Raw genomic sequence first — 23,759 nt, 5'->3', positions numbered from 1 at the left:
TTATTTACTACCCTTTCGAGTTCTGTCATATCTCTCGCACCGGAAACGGAAGTGACGAAAGCAACGAAATAAGGACCACGTGCATATATATACGTATGTTGCCATGCAGTTACTCACATTGTGCTCGTCCGAACCAAAATCGGTTGACTGAAAAATGCCGGAACATTCTCGTCCATTAGCGAATGTGTTTTGATGAAGTTCAGTGTGGGATCCGGAAGCGCTCTCGAATCGTTGTGACAGGAACCGGGTCGAGGATCGGGCACCTAAAAAAACGTGACATAGAAGGTATAAAACATATTGAAACCAATAAGTGAAGCATAAAAATGTCCAATTTTGTTTTAAACTACGGATATCATATATAGTTCAATAACTTTAAGGCGATTCTTTAGTTACTCCTTTGCTGTGCCAAATCCTTATGGCAAATGAAGGCAAGCCCCAAATCGATGGCGACATGTGCAGTCATCTGCTGGAAATTGGCAAAAGCATTTGGAGATGCAAATGCAAAATTTGTGCCAAGCGAAGAATACATTTTTATGGCAAGCCGGCCATAAGTCATAAATTTTCCAGGCAACAGATGTGCCGGAGTGCGGTCACAAGAAATTCGGGATTTGCGATTTCCATGCCCGAGGATTCGGAGCTCTTACCTTGGCGTTGTTCACTGGCAGCCAGTTGGAGTTGATGCCAGTCTGCTCCTTGAACTGACCCTCAAACGTATCGGCAATGTCCTATGCGGTGAGAAAATGGAGGGAACAAAATTTAATTTTCCATTTCAAGAAACAATTCGGTGACAAGGAAACTCACCTGGAGGGCAAAGGCACAAACCGCTGAGCCGGGAATCGAGTTGCTCGGCGTGTTGAAGACTCCGTAGATCAGTTTCGAGCTCATCGAGCCGTACTGTCCCTCCACCAGATTGCTGGCAGATTCTAAATGTTACAAAAATAATTTAATATATTATATTAGCTTAGCAAAATATGGATTAAATATATCAATCAATCACGAAAGTCATTTAAACAAAATCAATGCATTATAGTATTTCACATATTTTCTGCAGTTCAACGGTTTGCTTTCAATTAGGAATATTATTTATGTTGTTCACAAAATATTTAATTTAGTTTGAGTAACAGCAAAATTTATTTTAATTATTGCCAAACGGCAATTTACTAATTAATATTCTAAAAACTAATTTTATCTGGATGTGCGATGCTGTCATTTTTAATAACAAACATCAGATACACTTGTTCAATTACACACCCAGATTCAATTCATTCATTCACTTAAAGATAAACACTTACGGATTTCGTTAAAGTAGAAAGGATAATCGCCGGGAATGGAGCAGTTAAGGCGGGACTTGAGGAAGGATGTCCAGCGGTTGCGGAATCGATGCGGGCCACCTTTGTCCCATTTGCAGACGCGGGCAACGCGCGAATAAATCGCCTGAAAAGACCATCGAATGATAAGATATTAATTCAGCTCAGCTGGGGGCTAGCAAATGTCTGGATACGGAGGACCAACAAATGCGACAATCTGCGGAGCATAAATAATCCCGGCATCAGCAGTTGTTTTCTGTCCAACTTTGATTGTATCTTCGCCGCGTTTGATTGCATTTGCTGATGCTCGTGCCCCAAATCGATTGGAAAACTCTTCGATTGGATGTTGCACGTGTACTCACCTTGCCGCAGTTGATGAACTCAACGGCGGTCTCCCGAAAGAAGAAATAGACAAAGTCGCCCTGCGTAAATGAGCTCACAAAGTTCGGGGCTGCGAAACGAGAAATGGCACATAAGTTTGGTCATCAAATTTTATTTATAGTTTTCAAGATTGTAAACATTTTTATATGTTTTCCAATATTTTTTTTATTTTTTTTCAGTTTTCCAATATTGTCATATTCTATGAATTTATGATGGATATTGGCGGGTAATATGTGACGTCAGTCGGTGATATTGGTTTCATGGTTTCATTCTTATGCAAAGGTTCTGAATAAACGACGTATTTGGGTTTAATGGTTAAATTAAAATTCAGTAGTCCCCCAAATCTCAAAGTGTAAATATGTTAATTTTAACCATAGCACAGAGATGAAAAGGAAGAAACTTCCTAACCGCAAAAATTGAAATAAAACCGAAATTCCTGAAAATTTCCACTGAATCACTTTGGAACCCCCAAGTAGTAGCTTCCGATACAGGCTATTTAATATGAATTATGAAGTCTGTCGCACATCTTCGCTGGTAAATGACAGTCGAACGTGCCATGTCGGTTCGGATTCAGATTCAGTTAATGGAAGCCGAACATGGCCAAGGCCCTTGAAATATGCAAAAGGCAATCGCGGGCCATCGTAAACTGACATTCGACAGGACACCATGGACAGACATGGGCGGCGTCGGGCTGGGCTGGGTCTGCGTAACCAGGACTCGCACTACGCTTTTACAACGGAAACGCCATCCTGACAGGGTCCATGACATTTTCAATTACCACAAGTGGCTACAATCGCGCCCAGGAACTTACCGTTGAGACTTAGGCTATCGTACTGCTCGGTCTGCAGGGGCTCCCGGTAGATAATCGGATCGCTGCCACTGAAATCCGCCACGGTACCGGAATACAGTTCGTTGTCTGCAAAGAGAGAGCAAGGATATATGGAATCTCTGGTTTAGTGAACAACTCTAATATTTTAAGACATATTTTTGCTTTAAAGGTGGGCCAACCAACAAACAGGCGTTTTCGGCATTAAAATGTCACAGATAAATGTCAATTACGTGTAATTCTATTACCTGCACAAAAGTACTGAAGTACTTGTTCAATTAAATTGTACTACTATTGCATCTATTATGCATTAAAGAAAATTCAGCTCGGGTATTATAAAGTATTTGCCAATTGCTGTACATCGGGCACAAGCCAACACACATACGCCCTGTTGGCTGACTAAATGCTAGCGACAAATTCCATTAAGCTAAACGACAACATTGAGGGGAGAAGTTTGACATGTCTTCTTGGATGGCATTGAATGCGCCTGCGGCCACATTGAGAAGATAAATGAGATTTTCTTGTTTTTATTTTCATTTTGTCGTTTTCGTTTTGATTTTTGTTTGTGCAGCGAATTGGCTCGCGCTTGTCAGAGACTTTGGCTTTGTCCTTGTCGAGCTCCGGCAGCAATAAAATAAAGACAGCCAGTGAAATAAATATGGAAAAACAGAATCAAACCCGAACAATAGCAACGGAAATTCCGAGCTCCCGCTTTTTGTCTGGCCGGAAATGGCTTTGCTGTCTCGGCATCGAAATCTCAGCACCTCCATCCATACAACTCGGCAAAACAAACGTCAAGTGTATGTATACCACATGTGTGTATTTTATATCTAACAACAGTCGTTTTATTCAAATAATGCCCAACTTATCTTTAATTATTGTTACTACTAGGAGTTATCTATTTAAAAAGTATATACACTTTCTATTCCCAGTAAAATGTTCACGTTCAAAATAAAATACTTTTCAATGCTTGATGGTCGATCTCTTAGTTAGTTTTGATTGATGCAAACCGTGTAGGCGAAATTACATGGTTAATGCTACTAAAGAATGGGTAAATGAGCGATGGGTAGCAACTGAATAGAATTCCACGATTATGGCCTTGCTAAGTTGAGCGCATTGTGATTTTGGGTCGTGTTTTCGGGTTGGCCTATGATGGTCTTTCAGCAATCTATCAAATTTACAATGCGGCACGTGGGCGTGGCAGGTACACTGAAGGGCGGAATGGAAAATGGGAATTACGTGACAGGAACGTGAGCAGCAAAGTGTAAGAGGGCATCGTCGAACGAGGAACAAGCGAGTGGCACATTAATTTAACACAAAGCCACATTAAAAGCGTCGTCTGCAACAAATTAATTTTTGCCTCCTACCCCGCCAAATACTGCTCCTATTAGCCCTCGTCGGAGGAAGAAACCCTCTGAATCTTCGACAGGCGAGTGCTTAAATTAAGAGGCTGTAAAAGTCACGCTGTGAGTGAAAAGTAAAAGTGGGGGGAAGTACCGAAAAGTCCTTTAAAGGCCGGCGGATGCTAGAGTCAAAAGGGGGTTGCTGGAGCAGCATAAGGGGGACAGGTGGGGCTAACGGCCAATAAAAACAATCCCCCAAGTGGAGTTAATGGACAGGGAATCTTAAATCAAAATCATAAAACCTATTGCTGAATATTTAAAAAGAAAGCTGGCAAAAACACAACCAAATGCTTGCAATGAAAAGTGATTTTACTTTTTCAATTAAAGACTTTTTAGATTTTGAAACCTCTAATTTTGCTCCATACTTTAAGAATTCAACTCATTTAATTGAAAATAGTCCTGTACGACATTCGAGTTTCGTGTTCAAAAGCTTGTAATGCTGTAAAAAATAAAAACTTTTGCTTAAATGCTTGTAATTAACAATGAGAATGCAATTAGCATAGCGATCGATGGTTGTCATTGTCGTAGTTGTATTTAGGATACTTTTTTGTTGAACTGGAGCTGCTTTCTTTGGCCTTCGCTAACAAGGTGCACAATGGGAAAGGGACGTGCCCCCAGTTCCCCCCAGTTGCCGCAGCCAACCGTCGACCTGTCGCAACATCGACAGGACACGAAAAGTTGCAGCTGCCACCTTTGGCCTTCGCTGTCCTCGCTGCATCTAATTGGTTTTTGTTTGTGTGTGTTCTTTGCCCCATCTCTTTCCTTTTCCACGCTGTCTTTCTCGTTCTCGTTCTCGTCATTGTTTCGTGCAGCGACGTTTGCTTTTATTGTTTGCTCATTATAACGCCAGTTACCTGACGACCCACGTCCAACCGACCGCCCAGGACTCGGACTCAAAATCCGACTCAGACTGAGGCTTTGCGAAGTTTTCCGCATTGCAGCAATTGCCCGGGCTTAACTCATTTTAAATGACAATCTAGCGTGCAAAAATTATGCACATCGTCCATGTCTAGGCGCCATCCCTTTCGCACACTACACCTCTCTATGCGCTTCTCACAAAGTCTTGGTGGGCTTGCAGCGTTTTTCGCTGCCTCTGACTGTGGCATAAAGTTCGATAAACTCTTTAAGTGATTTAATCGATTTTCTGGGCTAGTCGAGGAAAGCGGAAAATGCTCTTTAGAGCGACGGGAACAAGGCGTAATGAAAGTTCATCGCGTTGACTGCGCCAATTTGCATATTTTTGCATGTTTTATTATGCGGCCGGCATACACACACGCGCACACGCTAATACATAAATTACACTCATTTTCAATGACAGGACGTACAGGGATAGAGGGTCGAAATAACGAGCGCACCGGCGGGAATCGAGCTGGAAAACGGGGAAAGCTTTATTACCGGTACGTTGTGTTTTAAATATTTGATATCTAACACACACACACACACACGCGCCCAAAAAACACTTATAATTGCCATTTTTCAGGGTCTAAGCATATAAACATTGCTTTTGGTCCTTGTTTAATGCCTTGAATTACGTTCATTCATGCCTGCATGTGTCGAGTGTAAGGCCCTTAGTTAAATAGCCCACTTAGGAGTAATTACCCTCAACCGTGCACACTTACATTATGCATATCAATGCATTCCTAGATGGACCTTTGAAGTACAATTGTCTGCTGTGTTGCAATCCGGTAAATTGCTTAATTTTATGGAAATGACCGGAAACATAGCGTGGCGTAAGATAATGTTTGTCAAGGTATTTTAGATGATATTTAGGATAATCCAGTGGAAAAAAACCACACCGAGTAAAGACTTATCCTTTACTTTGTGTAATTAGTTTCAAGCCATGTAATGTTGGCTTGATTCTTTTTTCGAAATTTCGTATTATGAAGGGACTTTATGCCGTATCAATGGGGTTAATTACACTATACGCCTGACCCACTTTGAAGAGCAAGCTAACCCCATCCTAAGCCCCGACTTTAATTGCACAGGCTGGCTGAGTGCCCAGGGAACACATTCTCTTTGCCATTTTTGTGTGTTATCAATTTTTGGCTGTAATTACACTTCACTTGTACTCTTATAGAAATGCAGACGCCGGGAAATAACGAGGGAGGAATAACGGCTGAAAAGTTTTGGCAACATGTGCGCTTCTCTGTAGCAGTTTCGCATTTTGCTCCACTTTCATTACTCTTTTGGGCTTTTTGCTGCTTTTGGGCCATCTTTGTTCTGGCTCTGGTGCTTTCCAATTCCTAATGTTTTTGGGGATTTTGAAAATTTGGCAATTAGCTTAATTCGCTTTTTATTGGCGCACCGCAATTATCAGCTTTTGGTCTCCCTTTGGCCAGATTTGCATTTTCAGATGCATCTGCTGGGGATTTTGCATTGTGCTTATAAACGATCGAATTAAAAGTTAATGTCTTTCCAGTCTTTTCCACAAAGTGGATGCTTAAGTTGTGGTCTGGGGGAAAATGTTTCCAAACATAAGCTTGGTTGGTATGGCATCTTTTCACTGATTTTAGAGCACTTCAGTGCGTTTCTATTTTAAGATGGGGGACAGAAATTTGGCAGCTATTGTAAATGGCAACTTAAGAAGTGTACTTCATTTGTGTTTCATTGTTAATGGTATGTAATGTATGTCGTTTTGGTTGCGAATTTGGGAACTTAAGCATTAACTACCTTGTATTGTAATAGTTTCTTTAAAACAAATACACACGAAATATTCCGAACGAAATTGGCAGTTCAAAAAGGAAGCGTGCAGAGCAAAAGAACACCTCACGGAAATTAAAAGGAACGGAAATTGAAAGTGAAAATGGGAACTGAAAGAAATATCTTGTGGATTGCAACCGATAACTTTTTAACAGAGTGAATATGATAATTTATTTGAGAAGGTGACAGTGATATTATGTAAAATTAATATCAGAATAAAACCCAAAACTTTACGTATTAGCTCTTCTTAGCTGAACCTTTATTTTTAACATAATCTTATGTCCCCATTTCAAGGATCTAGTGATTTTGAACTACGAAAAGATGGGCTGTCCTCTTGGCCTCATTTTGGCAGCTAATTGTTTCTTGTAATGTTTTTTTTTGTCTTAGACATAAATAGGAAAAAGGAACCAAGAAAAGTCCGCGCATTGTCCGCTAAAAAGGGTCACAAGCTGTGCTTGTTTGGGGTCTTTATACAGCTTTTTTTTTGCAAACGGTTTCTCTCTGCTTTTCCGCCATTTGGTTTATTGTTTGGACTTTGTTTTCGAGTACATATTTTACTGCAGACTTTTTTTGCCTGGCTTTTTTTCAAGAGCTTTTCGAGTGCCCTTTAGGTGTGTGTGTGTTTGTGTGTGTGCGCTGGTGTCCTTTTTATCCTTTGCAGTTGTTAGACGGTCATTTAAACTTTTGGCTCTTAGCAGATTTCATTGTTTTTAATGAAACTGACAGTTGTTGCTGTCGCTGGTCTTGTTTTTTGCCTAGCAGTAGTTGTTGTTCTCATTTTGCATTGCACCCGCACTTTGACCAGGACCATCCTTTTAGCCGGCTTTGGTTTCCAGATAACGCGCCATTTGCTTTCTTCTGGTCATTCGCCTAAGCCAATTTAAGTTGGCTAAAATAAATTAGCTCTCCTTTACTTTTTAACGAGCACTGTGCGCACGGTCCAAACGACCCAAAACATCAGTAAGAATAACCCTAAGAAGCAAATGATGCGAGGGAATGGCCCTTAATTATTAAATAAATAAATTAGATCATTTCAAGCAGTCCCAGTTTGCTCCACAAAATATTGTTTAGTATTTCATTATACTTAAACTTGAACATATACATAGAACTTGAATTAAAAAACTTACACATCTCTGATTGACATTCCCCTAGGTGTGCTTAAAATGCGGAAATAAATTATTCGAAATCAAAAATTTAATCGATGAGAGGGTGGACTTTAAAGCGGCGCAAAGGGGGAAAAAGTGCCAACGTGGTGTGAAATTGAAGCGGTTTGTGCGATATGCAAATGCAGCTTGGAACGGTTTGGCAACGGTTCACAGGTCACCGTAAACGCCATGTCCTGCCGAGTCCTTGACATTTTTCGGCGGCGCCAATGTCCGACCAGCCCCTTTCTGCCCCCCTGTTACCAACATTCGTCAGCATTTTAATCGCGTTTGTGCATTTGCTTGGAAAAGTCTAAAATTGAACGCAAGTGATGGCAATTTGTACGCTTCGCTGTGCCTGAGAATCCACGGACGTGCAGAGGGAAAATTCGAAGGACACCGACCGAGGATTGGGGGCTCGGAATGGGGAGTGTGCCGAAATTAATATGCGTCGGCTTTTCGGGGAACGGGACAAAGTTTGCCGGCAAGGGATTTGGCCGCTGTTGGCCATTTTGCCTCCTCTTTTTTTGGCCGGCAGCACAGCAGCGTTGGCTCGTGATTAATCAGACTTTCCTTTCTGTTCAACAATTCTCGCTCGAACCCTAATTCCAAATGAAAACATTTAACAAATTAAACGACAAAGCCGGCTAATACGTGTTTCCTCTTTCCATTTTCTCCGGATCTACAAAATAAGAACTTTTTGCTTTTCTATGTTTTTTTTTCTCCTGTTTCCTTCTCTTTTCGGTGTGCTTAATTTTTTATTGGGAAAGTTTTGTACTCGCTGGCCGATGTCGTTGGGTGACACTGTCAGCGATTGAAATTTATTTCGCATGCACTTTTTAAATCGAACAAAAATAGATGCCTTCCGCCATATTGAAACACCAGGAAAGCGAACAGGATAAGGCGGTTGGACTGGACTCGACTGAACTGAACTGAACTGAAATGGGTGGCTAGATGTCGTATATTGGTGGAAAAAGCAATTGAAAACTTCATCATGGTTACAACAATATTTTTACAACGAAATTGGCACAAAAATGTGTCCATGAACTTTTTGCGCAAAGCGTTAGAAAACTGTGGCCCACTGAGGACAAGGGGTGGGGGCTATAAAATGGTCAGGGGCGGCAGGGTGGGGGATAAAACTTTTGTGCCAGTTACCGACCACGCCCACGTCAGCCCATGACATCAACGCCCTGTCACGAATAAAAACTGAATTGATAACATTTTTCAGCTTGTTCTGGTTTTTCGGCGACTTTTTTCGCTCGTGTTTTTTTTTTTTTTGTATTTCTGAATCGGAACTTTTCTAGACTCGCTGCCATTGTTGTTGTTATTTAGTGCACCACCATGATGGGGTTTTTTTTATGGGTTGCCTCTGTCCGGGCAATTTGTAATCTAAACAACATGGCCCAGCTAACCGTTCCCCAATCCGCGTCGCATATCCTTAAATCCTGGCAAGGCGAGCGCTGAAAAACTGACAGCCAGCAAATGACTAAAGACGCAGCTCGTCGGTTGGCGGGGGGTTATATGTAAAAATGTCGATTTAATATTAGCACCATGGAGGGAAATCAAAGTGGAGTAAGAACAAAGTGGAGGGGCCGGGGGAAAACGCCGGAAAAAATCAAAAGCCAGGCGGATTAAACTTGTTAGTACCTAGTAGTGAATTCTTAGCTTTAGCTGATTACAATTAAAAGTAATTTTTACATTGATTTAAACTCAGTTTATCCGTAAGTGCCAAAAGTGGTGGTCTCCTTACGTAGTGATCTTAATATAACACTGCACTCAATCTACGTAGAAATTCGATATACCCGGCAGCAGCATGAAAAGTAATGGGCGCAAAAATGGCTGCAAGCAATAAAGAAAATGGCGGCTGACAACAGCTTCAGGTTTGGCTGCTTCTTTTTTGGCCAGGATGTGGCAGCTTGTTGATGATAAACTCTTATGACCCACATTGGCGCGGTGTTGAGGGGGGCGGCGCGGGGGTCACGGGCGTGAAAAAGTGGGCGAGTTGCCAACACACTTGTGAGTGTGTGTGTGAGTAAGTGTGGAGGGAAGAAGCACACACACACATGGGGAAGGCAGCTGCATCCGGCGGAAGTTGTGGCAACACTCGGTGCCCTCTCATGCCGATGGACCAACAAAACCCATCACACACACACACACTTTCAAGTTAGTTATAAACGTTTATCGATATTATCTATGCCCGGACCCACTCCTCCTTGCTCTTGGCAAAGTTTTCGCTGGCTGCAGACAATGAAATGCAAACAAATCACTGCGCGAAAACTTCACAACATGGCGGCAAAGAATGTCGATTTATGGGTGCCAAGTGGAAATATTATCAAAACTATGACTTTGCAGGCGCTAGAACATGGGTGTTGGTGGATGCAGTGAGGGCTTCAAAATATTTCCACCCACCGTCGCAAGCGCCAAATGCGCTTGTTTATTGGCTGAGTTTCTGGGTTGCACGAGTGGCGAAAATAAAAGTTCATTCTATATGCACGGCGCATTCAGTGTCACAAGGAGAAATGTAACTTTATTTCACTCTGCAATCCTTTTGAGTTGAAATTCTCAGAAAAATAACAGTTGGAGAGGGTTAAATAATAAGTATTTATACAAATCGTATGGATATTAAACCCGTTCATTCCATATATTTTTTAACGAGTTTCTTTTCACACCTGGTGGGGCCATAAATTTCAATCAAATATCGAGTATGTAGGTAATTTCGAAATCTTTTATCAGTTTGGGTTGGTGGAGAAATATATTTCGCACATAATTTGCAGTTGTCTGCCATTCGGCAGCCGAACAATAATACTAAAAATTTATCATGCGGCTTCCCCGCCGTTCACGAAGTCAAACCTGAAAAAAGCGGTAGCGCAGGCATCGCATGATGAATGACAATTTTTAAGCGATTTATTTGCCTGCGCGGTGGGGCAATACGAGGAGTCTCTACTCACAGTCACATTCCTTGCGTTTTTCTCTCTTATTGCAAATGGCGATAACAGCCGGAACAAAATGGACAATTCGCATACAAAATGCTTGTGAACAATAAATTATTCGAGTGGCATAACAAAACGGGAAAAAACCAAGAAGGCACAAAGAAAAAGTATTCACAGCTGAATTCGTTGAAAATTGTTGATATGAACAACGGGGCGTATGCGTGTTTTTGTTATTCTTTTCTTGACCTCAAAGTGATGCACTTTAAATATATGAATTGCACCCCATAGTACATTGTTATGTTTTTAGCGCAGTTTGAATAATTAAAAGTAATCGCTAAATGAGTTTTTTTTGCAAATCTGAAAAATTACGCATACGCAGTGTTGTCCCTGTTCTGTTTTGAGACAACTCTTTTGTAATTTTATTTAATTAAGAATCCTTCTTTGATTTCTTAGTTATTTGTTTATGAATCTTTGATATTAACATGAAATTAAATTATAGCAAATTGGGCTAGTGGATGAACTGTACACTTACCGGCCAGCACAGAGGTGGAGTTGTGACGGGGATCGTAGGGGCACACCGCCTGTCCGTTCTTCGTGGCCTCCAGCGTGTAGTTGCTGTCACTAATGATATACGTGTTGCACATGGGCCGGAACGAGTTGGTGCCGCAAACGAAGAGGCGACCCGGCGATGGCACCACCATGATGCGGATGTAGTTCTGGCAGGCCTCCTGAAAACGTTAAAGTTGAAGAATTTAAGCGAAAGGACTTTAAAGGTACTTTAGGGTCTAAAAAGAATGAAAAAGTTGGTGAAGGACTTCTAAAAGTCATTTTTACTCTATTAACAATATTTTGAAAAGTTCAACCAGTTCGTTAGTTATTAGTAAATGTCATAAAAGGTCATTTTGCGAAATAATATGTAGGTTCAAAATGGTTAAAGAGGTCACAATGTAAACATATATGCTCTGCTTTTCCACTTCCAACCTATTTTGCATAAATGTTTCGCAAATTGTAATATTTGATGCGTTGCAAAAGCACTTCGAAAGCAAACAATGAATGTTGCCGGGGCGGTGCACCTGCAACTCAATAAATATTAAAAGGCAAATGCGCAACTTGCTCCCATTTAGCAGGCGAGGAGGAACAAACTTTTCCCATAGTGGTGGAAAATTGTTGCCTGACATTTCCGGCGCCACTACAACTACCAAAAACCCCGCCAACTCCCCTCGCCCTGTGTCACCATTGCAGCCGGAAGTGTTTGCACTCTGACATGACAAATCATTTGAAATACTCCCAGGCAGCTGATTCCACTGTACACCTTTTATGTGTCTCTTGCATTTCCTGTGTGCGCTGAAATATTTAAATATTTGGTTTGCCTGTTAATAATGAGGCCAGTCCTTTAGTTGCATTTATTATGAGGGGTCGTTCATATACCGCCAGCTATTTTACTTCACCAAAGTATTGCCTCATGTCATTATTAAATATTTTCCTACATTTTGAGGCCAATTAAAGGGTCATAAAGTTCACACTAATAAGTATTGCACTCACATAAAATTGTATAGCTAATTACCCTTAAGTGGCCTAATTAATTTAAAAGTCCTTGAAGAAGTTGATTGGAGATGCCTAAGAAATGCTCAGCTTTTTAATTTATGCCCATACCCGCTTTTCCTAAGCTTTCGCTATCTTGTATTTGCACAAATTTCGTTTTCCATTTAATTTAGTTTATTGTTCGTGAAATAATTAACATGTTCTATCCTTGTTGTGTGTGGCAAGCTACTAGAGCATAAATTTAAATAATTTAACAAAACAATAACATGAAGTCCAGGGCTGGTTGTGAAGTCGTACTTTCCTTTATTTCGCTTGTAATTAACACGCATTGCAGACATAGACGAACAATGTTTAGAACGCAATTAACTGTGATATTTATTAATTTGCTTTCGAAATTTTGCGGTTGCCACTGGCTGTGTGCACTGGTTAATAAATTATTCTTAATTATAGTTTTTGCACATAAATGGTAGCTCCAACCACCCCAAACATATACTCATATGTTTCTTTTTCTTTAAATAAAAACATTTATTTTGTTTTAAACATTATGCCACGTGGGAATATTGATTTGGCAAACATTTTAAAATCTATGGTTGTGGAAAAATCAAGGAGTGGCCTTCGGCTGTCTAAGTCCTGTCAGTCAAATAAAGCTTTTAAAAACTATGAAGTGAAATGATTTTTAGGGCTCATTACTCGTCGGCTGAATTTGGTTCATTTTGTCGTGTTTTGCCATCATTTACGAAATTTTTGTATAACCTCGGGCGTTTTGTTAGCCGTCAAAATATTTTCCTGCTTTTTCATTTTCAACTTTTCATTCCATTGACAAAGAAACATAATGAACAATGAAACTTTTTCTTCTGCAGAAGTTTGATTTTGGCTTTGTCAAGCTATGTTTTATCTTTTACATTTTGGGTGCCGAACTTAAGGCGAAACATCTAATAAAAATTAGCATGGTAAGGTAAGAGTTAAATACCTAATTAGATTGAAAATAGTCTGGTAATGCTGAATTGAATGGAGAGCCAGAACAAGTTGCGTAATAGAGCTGTATGCGGATAGGGATGTACCAAAGGGTATTCAGAACACTTTTGCCGTGACCCCGGCAGACAAAGAAGGCCAAAGTGTTGGTAAGCTCCGCATGAATTCAACAGCATTTTCCAATAGAACAATGGGCGACTGCAATCCCACTTTCGGTCTCAGAATTGTATTTCTGGGCAGGGCTGACTCTGGGAAAAGCCATTTGCAAACCAAATCGAATGTTGGATGGGAAAACCAGAGAAGGCCAAATGGGAACGTGGGTGATGCTCTGTGGCCTGTTCAATGATTAAGGTCATAGTTCGACTTAATAAGGATAACAACCGGACGGTTTTCCACAACCACTCTCTTAAGTTCGGGAATCAATAATGAAAATTACAGCATAATTGCTCGTTGCACTGTGGTTCGTGTATTAATATTGAAAATTACTTCATAATTGTTTGTTGCATTCCTACTTTGATTTAACTTAATTGGCTTTAATTGCTCATTTCGAAAATCATAGCTGGCTACGAAGCATTTCAAAAACATTTTTCTCTTTGATTTATTTGGTTTACTTATGTTCATCAACACACCCAGTCAGTTAAATAAAAAATATTTGTCTCTTATGTTGGTCAGCTTTACATCGTTGACCACTTTTGAATATTTTATGAATCATCAATGACCAGCTTTGTGGATGGCGGCAATGGACTACGATACATAAATATATAGACTGCTCAATTTAAGGATTTTAACGCAAAAATCAAACAATTAAATATTGGCCAAACAACTAAAAGAAAACTTGTATGAACAAATCAAAAAGAGCAGAATGTAACAAAACTTATTTTACCACTTGACCAACTTTCCACATAGCGTGAGTAAGAACATTATATATATTGAACCGCCTTAAATGCATTCCGCATTGAGAAGATTGCTGGCTTTTGCGTCATTTGGCTGATTATCAGCTTGATTAACTCGACATTTTCGCACCCAAATTAGTGGCCAAAATGTCGGTTAATTAAAATTGTAAATTTTGAACTTTTCTTTTCATTTCTTCTGCCCAGCCAAACAATTGCAATTTATTCTCAGAGGTTTTTACCTTTCCTACCAAATGGCATCGCAGCACGCTATGGCCAGAAGTCCCAAGAAACTTTGCTCCACTCCCTTCCTCGCTTTGATGCCATAAATAACGCGACCCACCCGGGCACAGACATATAAAGTGACCCCCACCCCCCACTCAGGTGGAGCCGGCAAGCAAATTGAGTTCAACAAATTACACCTGCTAATGCCCTGGCTTGCTGTATTTTTGTTGCCCCGGCTATTTTTGTTGGCCGTGCAATTGCTGGCACGACCAGCCAACAAGTGTTGGCTAATTACGTGAGCAAAAAGCCAAACTTGAAGTGCACTTGGGCATGCACAGAAATGGCGAAGAAAACGCAGTCAAGGGTTCGGATGGGGCACTCGAAATTTTGGCTTGAAAATACCGCCGATGTGCGGTTTTCGTGTTCTCCTAATATTTAAAAAATATATATTCTAAAAATTAATTCAGGGCACACATAGTTGGCGATTGTTCAAAAAAAAAGGTATATACATAAATATATAAATCTTATAACAATTTTCTTATAAGCCGTTTTGATACAATATTATTTCAATCATTTAATATGAAAAAGCTTTTATACTATTTAAATAATTCAGGACAACTACAATACAACGCTTCACTAGAGTGAGTGAGACGCAGTATTTGGCCTAGTTGACCGGAAACGGAAGGCGAAACAAAAAGCCAGCAACAAAGACAATTTGAAAGCCAAAATATTTGCCATTTCCATTAGGCAAAAGTTTGCTCTCGGGCTTTGATTTGCCCGCTCCCTGTGGACTGAATTTACCCCGTTGCCAGTGCTTAACTGGCATTTTCTTAATGGGTCAACTGCAGTGGTGAAGAGTTTCCAATAAATTTCCTTGATTTCTTAGCCACAAAGAAGAAAAACACAAGAACGAAGCAACAACAGAAAAAGTTGCATAAATCAATTTCTTCTTGTATGGCGTACTTCTTCTTCATAGTTTTCCATGTTTTTAGCGCGAAAAAAGTTAAGATAGATGGCGAGAAGGACAGAGAAACACTTTATTGCCTTGTTTTTGCATTTCTATGACAACGGAAGCAACAGCCAAAGTTGAAATCGAAATGGAAATAGGAATGGAAATGGGAATTGCAAGGCCATTAGGCCAAAGTGCTGGAAAGTTAACAAACAGCTCGAAAAAAGCAGCAGCTGAATTGAAGCGAAAGCACGAAAATATTATTTCAGGTGTCCACGATTAATTAACTGCACTTTCTAAAATCTATTTGAGATCCGTTAAAAGTTTTGTAAAGTTAAAAATCTTTTTCGCTCCCGAACACAGAAGCAATTGAAGTTGAAATGTAATTTAATGGATTTATGTTTAATGATAACTGATTGCTTAACTAGATATTTTGATTGATGGGACTTTTCACTCACCTCATCCTTGCCCTTGACGAGACACATTTTGGTATCATCCTCCGGCGATGTCCAGACCAATCGCTGCTGCTCGACGAGATCGTGTATGCTTAAATTAAAAACCGTGTTTCTGCAAGAGACAAAGAAAAGAGTTGGCATAAGAAATCGTCCGGCGCAAGTTGTGGTCAACAATTAAAGGGGTAAACTTTCCCGCAGATAGAATTTGTGCGGTTCTCGTTTTATCATTCCTATCGGTTGAGTAAAAAGGGGCAGCTGGCGGTTTCGGAGAATTAATTAAAAAATTAATTAAAATTCATTTGGCCTTTTCGGGCGGCGAGCAATCAACACGCAGCCTGTGACCAGGACCACAAAAAGCCTCTGGTCTATGTTTTGTTTTCCTTTTAACCTTTCACCCTCCTGTCGGCTTGAATGTGATATTTGTGCAGAAATTCCAAAATTCTCGTTAATAAAATTGCACACACACATGCGGTGCATGTTCGTGTGTCCAAGTGCGACCCACAATATGAAGTGGTGTGCAAGGATGGGCGTGTCACATCCTGGAATTCGAGGTGTAGGGGGTAAAATTTCATAAAATCAACTCATTGATTATTGAAACCGCAACTACGTGTGAGTGTGAGTGCGAGTGCGTGTGTGTGTATATGAGTGTGTCTGTGTGGGTTTGGTTAGTCCAGCTTGCTGTGGGTGCACTTCGGTTGAACACTTTATGACTACCAAATACGGGAATCAGCCATCGCACGACTACCCAAATATCACCCGAAAAACCTGCATAACCTTATCGAAACTTTTCAAATTTGCCCCCATTTTTTTGTGTTTTCTTTTTTTTTTTTGTTATGCTTTGGTCTGAGTGCAGCAAAAGGAGCGTAAAATTTTAAATAAATACATAGATATGCAGATACTATTTGCGTGAGAGCAGTGGGCTTGCATGCAGATTGCCAAATTGCGCAAAGCTTCTAGTTAAGAAACGAAATGAATTGTATCAAATATGGCATAGGTTTACCATAGGGGTATTTTCGAAATAAATTCATATCTTTCTCAGAAATGCACAACGCATGAATCAATATGAATATATAATATATAATCAGTGCTTAGTTTGCGTACTGTATTTGATATTGGTCAGTTTGGAGTTGTACTCTTCAAATATTGGGGTAAAATCACTAAAACTGAGGCAAACGAATGACCAACTTCGGTGGCATTGGGGACAGGACTTTACCCAGAACAGGACACAACCTTTGTTTGGCAATTATGCAGCGCGTTTTAATTATGACAACGGCGAAAGGCAACTTCAAACGAACGTGAATGTGCACCATCAGCAACATCGTAGAATGCCAGCAAAATCAGCAAAGTTGCTGCAGCTGCACACTTCCCTTGACTACACCATCCCCTACCCCACGAATGTCAGCGCCTCCTGTTCGCAGGACGAACTATATGGCTATGGATATATGCGCCGGTACATATGTACACATAAAATGCGCCGAACCAAATTAGCATATAAAGGGGACAGTCGCCATAATGGGTTGGTCCCGGGCTAGAAAGGCAGGTGGAAAGGCTCGAATGTTGGTGATAGGTTAAGGGATTCGTAGTGGAAGTATCACCGAAGACAAACTATGAATACGCTGCTTTAAATTAAGAAATATCGCAAGACTTAATTGTAAATTTGTTAAAAACAGATTTATTTTCAGTTAAAATAGCATTTTTTATAGGCTTTGATATAAAAATTTAATTAAAAATGTTATCAAGTGTAGAAAAAGTCTGCATTTGTCGAATAATCTATTAAATAACTTTTAAATGTTATTATCGAATAAAATATTTGTATATTGGATGTGGTAAGAGTGGGCTATAAAAAATTGGGTCAAAGGGTGTTGCAATTGCTGGTGTTGCTTCTGTGGCAGAATGCTGTTGTTGCTGTCGCTTGTCGGCTTGCAACGCTCACAAACACATAAACACTTTAGCGCATTGCTTAACACACATAGGAGCACACTAACACACACACACATACGCACATTATTGCAGAGTGCAACAAGCAATGCAAGCGCTTGTGAAAATGTCGCGGAAAATGCCAAAGCGAGGTGAAAGCAAAGGGAAATGGTAAGGCCATGTATGTGTGCGTGTGCTTGTGTAGAGTGGAGTGGAGCATTTTAAAGAACGCATTTGGCGTGAAAACCGAGCTCATAAATATTTTCCACACGGCATAGTGTGTTAGTGTTGCAGTTGTTCCAGTTGTTGTTGCCTGCCAGCAGTGAACGCAACGATTACGCCAGGATTTCCACTGCTTTGGCTCGTATTATCCTGGCCCTGTTGTTGTTCTTCTTGCCATCCTTGTTGCAGTTGCACATTTAGCAATGCTCGTTGTTGCCGCTGCTTTGCAGTTTATTATTATGCAGCTTAAGCGCAGTTGGCAAATATAAAGGGGAATATGTATGTGGTGGGGCGTTCCTCTTGGAAAACGTTTACAGTTTACATTTTAGTGGGATGAAACGCTGGCGATAATGAGGCAACCACAATACCAACGAATTTTGGTGAGCATATTAAAGGCTCAGGCGGAAACATGCTTAAAATTTAGAAAATTTAATTTTTAAATATCAGTCAAACAGTAATTACCACTCCAGTCAATTTCATATAAACTAGACCATCTATCGTATGCTAACAATTGTTATTTAACTAAAAATCTAACAATAAATCGGTATGAACTTTCTAAATGAGTACACCCAATCTAAACGAAACACAACAAGCATGAAACCAAATATAATAAAAGGATAAATGCAGGAAGCAAATTTACGAGCTTGTCTGCTAACGATAACTAGGCAAATCAGGCAAAACAACACTTTGCGTGGTAACCATTTGATGGCAGACCATGGGTTTGAAATTCCTGCGGTTTGTGGTAATGCCATTAAGCCCCAAAATAATTCGTGGTTTACACAGACATGTGCCAAATTTCGCTTGAACACGGAATGATTTGAAGCTACATGCATATAAATATAAATTTTAAACCTACCAATTATTTATACGGAAAATAATTTCAAATTAAAATATGTTTGGCAGAAAAGAAGTTTATCAAAAACAATCCGCTACCGTTTAAAATACCAGAAATGTTAAATAAATTACAAAACACCAGACAAACACAAAACATGTATAATTTACTTGCCTAAAACAAGTTTAAATTCGTTTAAAATTCGCTCATTATTCGCCAGCCGTTAACCAACCGAAAAACAGCAAGCAAATCAACCATCCGCCGCGTTGCCAGCCATCGGAAAGGCAAAAGCCACAAGGACAACCAGCAGGAAAATAAAACCCGCCCGCAGGACCCTCTTCATGAAACAAAAGCCACATGCACATAAATAACAGCATTGTGGTCGAGAAGACATCGCGAAAACCTCTGAGAAGAGGATACACATTGAAGGTAACAACAGTCATAAAATAGATTGAAGGCAAGACGAATGACGAAAACTGGTGTAGCCATCATTTCAATCGGTGTTTTTGTGGTTTGGCCCACAAAAAGTATTGGTTATAAACAGAATAAGACAAAAATTCCAAATAAATATTATATGTCTAGACTCACAAGGAAAATACGTGAAAGGAAGCCGTAAATTACTCATACGCAATGTAGAACGACCTTGGTTGGGCCTACAGCAAAACACCCTCACTTCTCCATTTAGTACCGCTTGAATGATTGATTGGATTGTCGAGCTTGTTTTCTTGGTATTTTCATCTTTTCGAGTATAAAATTTCAAGGTGACACGCACATTTTTGGGTATTATGTAAATTAAAAAGACAGGCATTCCAAGAAAAATGATTCGTTCTGTGTTACAGCACAAAATCATTGCCGGGCAAAATTGGCAATTCACTTGAATAATGAAAATTCCCTTGACACTCAAATTCAATCAACACCTTCGTGGAAATTTTTAAAGAGTTTTAAGACTTTATGTTGATCATAGTATTTGAAGGTATGCATTTTACATCTAAAAATTGTTACTTTCATGTTGCTTTAAACTTATTTTAAACAAGAAAACATTTCAACTGTCTCTGCCTTCAATTTGTTTGTTTTATAAATGAAAATATGAATAGTTTCCGAATAAATTAGGACTTAAAAGTATGCTGGAATGCGAGTGGTGCTCTAAAAACAATACGCAAAAGACAAATAACACTTTTTGGTAATGGTTTTCCATACATAATGTAAACCCATTTTAAATATTTTGTGCTGCTCCAGGTCCTTTTGATAAACACTGCTAAGCTCTGCTTTTGCGTAAATCAATTCCTTATCTCCATAAATTTCCTTTGAATGGCCAATTGAGATGGCAAATTGCAGGACTGAATTCATCATGAAAAATGCCAGCAACGTTCAATGTCACACGTCATCAGCGCCCCAAGGGAATGCCCGAAGGCAATCAGAGAAAAGAACACTCGACTTCCGGAATGCATTGATGCATTGATGCGTTGATGCCGATTCTGATGCTGCTGCTGATTCCGATTTCGATTCCGATGCAGCCCTGCCTGCGAGGGGGGCGGCATATATCGTGGGCGTGGCATATGGGGGTTGACATAACGGTAAATGGCTTTTCTGAATAGCTAAGCAAATCAGGCGAACATCTCATGTTTCTTCGCTTTCAAGGCTTTTTTGGTTTGCCTTGGTTTGGGTAGAATTTATGTTTGTCGCCGCCATTTGCATGCGCTCGGTGTCTTAGTGTGCGTGTGTGCCAGTGTTTGAAACGGCAGCCATTTCAAAAAGAAAGAATATATTGGAGTCCAACAGAGAAAAAGGGGGTAGACCCTTGCTCACTCACATCCATCACCATTTCGAGCTGAGCCTTTGTCATTTTTCATTGACTTTTTGACTGTGCCAGGGATATGGCTTCGACTTCAACTTCATTCCACATCATTCGATGATGCTGACTAAGCCAATTCAGGGTTCAGGACTTTGTGTGCTGCTACACTGGCAACAAAATTAGCATTTCAAATGGTTTATTCAATGAGCCTCCCGCCTTAAAATGTTATTGGGTACTAATGTGTTCTGCATACATTTAAAAAATGCACAAGTTCGAGGTTTTTTCGTAACTTTTTTCAAGTGTATGGCTTGCATTTCCATGTTATTGACCAACGTTTTTTCGCATGTGTGCAAAAAGCCCGGCCCAAACAAGCCAAACCAAATCAACCAACCAAACTCCGAACTGAGCCACGTTATACCGTGCCATTCACTCAATGGAGGCAGAAAATGTCGAAACTGTCAAATGCCAAAAACCCAAATGTGAATTGCCCGAGCTGAGCTGACCCACAACTCGATATCGTTGTAGTTGCATCACCCACGGCACCACCCGTGCACCCAGTCACCCACCGAACCAATCAGTCCCGTTAACCAGGTGGTGGCATTTGACTTTTGCCCTTTGGCCAAGTCAGGTGCGGAGCGATTGTTCCTGGCCACAGGCAAACATGGCAAAGCGAATTGCATTTCATCATTGTGGTCCCATAAGCATGATTAAACTCCATTTCGTAGCCAAAATTGGACATTCTTGGCAAAGCCACATAAAATATTAACTGCATTTCGAATCACTTTTAATTTGATGACTCTTGGCCAAACTGCTTAGCCTTCGATCCCAGTCGTCCATTTTACAAATTGTGAAATAAGAGCTGACTGAGCAATAAGAATATTTTGTTTAAGAAGTGAAGTACAGTGGTATTCAGAATAGCATATTCTCAATGATAGAATAAATGTCCTTCTATTTTAGATTATATATGTCACAATCACATAATTAATTTTAAAATCACAATTCACTTGAAGCCAAGTCAATATATTAATGAAATCAATCCCGTTCTGTACAAAAGGCCTTCTGAACAATGGCCATTGGCCCATAAGAAATACCTTTTACACAAATCTATTTTGTGTGCTACAGCCATTGACTAGGCTATAAACAATTGCCCATTGAAAACAATACGTGCGCTTTCCCAAGGCTTTTAAGCCTGTGAAATGGCCAGGCAGACAATTCAATTCGAAATCCTTCAATCCATTCATCGGGACGATTACATTTCAATCCTAACTTCTGATGGGTTTGGCCACGCAGAAATGGACTTAAATCGTCAGAAATTAGCGGATGCATGCCGCATTCACACATACACTCTGATGTGAGCAAAAACGAGCGCAAACGGAAATGAATTTGCGGTGCCGAAATGATTGTTGTGCGGTTGCACAAAGGACTCGACACACACACACAAATGCAGGATACAGGATAAGAACAAAATGAAATAAAAGATGGACACCGCCGTGAGATTGTGTGCGTGTTTGTGAGCAAAGGAATTTTCAGACCTGCCGACAAAAGGAAAATTGCATACAAAAATGGGATACGCGATTGCAAGCGAACAGTGGGGCAAAAGCAAAAAAAATGATCCTTTATGTGTGAAAAACCAATATTATTAATTAAATTGGTTTGCCTTCTATGTTTCAAGAAGATTAAATAGTGATATAGATTTTTGTTCTGTGGATGTTTGTCTTATTGGCTTAACCTAATATTTAAACATTAATAGACCACTGTGCTCTGTCGCTGTTGAAAAAGACGTTAAAAGCCGAAAGATAGGCTGGCATATAGAACACACTCGAATTCAAAACGTGAGGAATAAGGACAGACGCAGAGAGACTGAAAGTCAGAGAGAGATGGCAAATAAAGCAAGGCCCGTTGGGCAATGAAATGGATTTTCCTTTGTTCGCTTAGCAATTTTATTTCCGCCTTTGTCGCGATTCATTCGATTGCCTGCCAACCTGACATGAACGGCATGGAATGGAACGGAAACGCGCGGGTGGAACGGAATGGAAATGGGAACGGATGGTATGGGATGGCATGGCATGGAATGCGGCAATGACAGCAGGGAAAACGTTGGCACATTTTTTCCATCTTAATGTGTTAACCCAATTTTCATGTCGAGCGCATTGCCATGGAATATTTATAGATCGCAGCGAGAAAATCTAGAAGCGAAGGAAAAGCTTTACGAGTATTTGCCGCCGAGTTTTCGCAACGCGCATAGCGAAGGAGGTGTCCTGGTTTAGACAAGCACTTCTGGCTTATTTGCATAAGTGTCGTAAGAGATACGAACAGTAATGGCTAAGGTAGTTAGCCTAATAAGTTTGCAGTTCCATTGGGGGTTTACGTTCCTAATAACAAATAAAACGTAATAAGAAAGAAATTGTAATCTAATTTTATACCATTAGGTTTATTGCATTGCAACCTTAGTTTCAAAAATGATTGAAATGGTAAAAATATTTTATAGATTTGTTGAGTTTTTTCGGACTAACATTGGGTACTTAAATAAAAAAATATTAGTTTAAGGCTTAATCATAAAATATTAGAAAAAGAGAGAAGGCTTAGGCCGTTTGGGGGCGTAACAAAATGAATAAGAATGAAAGAAAAGAAATTAAAGGAGTTTTGGCATGGTTGACATCATGTGCGGGTTTAAGCACCCATCGTAGTACCTGCTTGCCATAGGAAATGTAACGGTATAGCTATGCCATGGAAAAGGTGCGTTTTGGGTGTATGTATGTGTATGGTTGCCTGGCAGAACTTTCCCTTTACACTCTCCTTTTTTTTAACATTGTTCATGACGTTTCACATGCAAAACGCGTGTCACATTCGCATTTCCGCCTGTCATCCTAGTTTAGTTGGTCCACCCTAGCCATACACACTACTCGTACATGCTGCCACAAATACATGCACACTAGGAAACCCAAGCCCACGCACACACTTAAACACACGTGGTGCTTTTTGGCTTTCGCCGACATTCGCAGAAGAGGTTTTCCTTTGGTTACTTTGACTCTTTTGGGGTCTGATAAGTGGATATGTGCGTGTGTGAATTCCCTTTCGCAATGCGAGTGTGCAACTTGTTAAAAATCCATTAATCACGTAAGTGGCAACTCTGGATACGACATTGCCGGCATACAAATTTGTTCATGCGTGCGAAAATACAAAAAAATAAAAAGACTGGAGAAAAACCAAGCACATACATATATGTATATATGTAAAAGGAAGGAGTTTTTCTTTATTTTCCTGCTTTGGTTAT

General features: G+C 40.1%; 1 protein-coding gene across 6 annotated transcripts in view; it reads right to left on the bottom strand.

The window, feature by feature from the left end:
• LOC6731542 (semaphorin-1A) overlaps positions 1–23,759 on the bottom strand; it is a 131,185-nt gene that overhangs the window by 9,616 nt on the left and 97,810 nt on the right. For all 6 annotated transcript variants that reach the window (XM_039298595.2, XM_039298596.2, XM_039298597.2 and 3 more), the window contains exons 5-12: positions 15,726–15,834; positions 11,222–11,417; positions 2,500–2,604; positions 1,670–1,758; positions 1,293–1,434; positions 802–923; positions 645–725; positions 118–263 (exon numbers count right to left, since the gene is read on the bottom strand). In XM_039298595.2, the coding sequence (XP_039154529.1) occupies positions 118–263; positions 645–725; positions 802–923; positions 1,293–1,434; positions 1,670–1,758; positions 2,500–2,604; positions 11,222–11,417; positions 15,726–15,834 (990 nt within the window). The remainder of the gene's footprint in view (positions 1–117; positions 264–644; positions 726–801; positions 924–1,292; positions 1,435–1,669; positions 1,759–2,499; positions 2,605–11,221; positions 11,418–15,725; positions 15,835–23,759) is intronic.

The sequence above is a fragment of the Drosophila simulans genome, chromosome 2L, assembly GCF_016746395.2.
Source record: "Drosophila simulans strain w501 chromosome 2L, Prin_Dsim_3.1, whole genome shotgun sequence".
Lineage (NCBI taxonomy): Eukaryota > Metazoa > Arthropoda > Insecta > Diptera > Drosophilidae > Drosophila > Drosophila simulans.
This window is presented reverse-complemented; position numbering and strand designations above follow the sequence as displayed.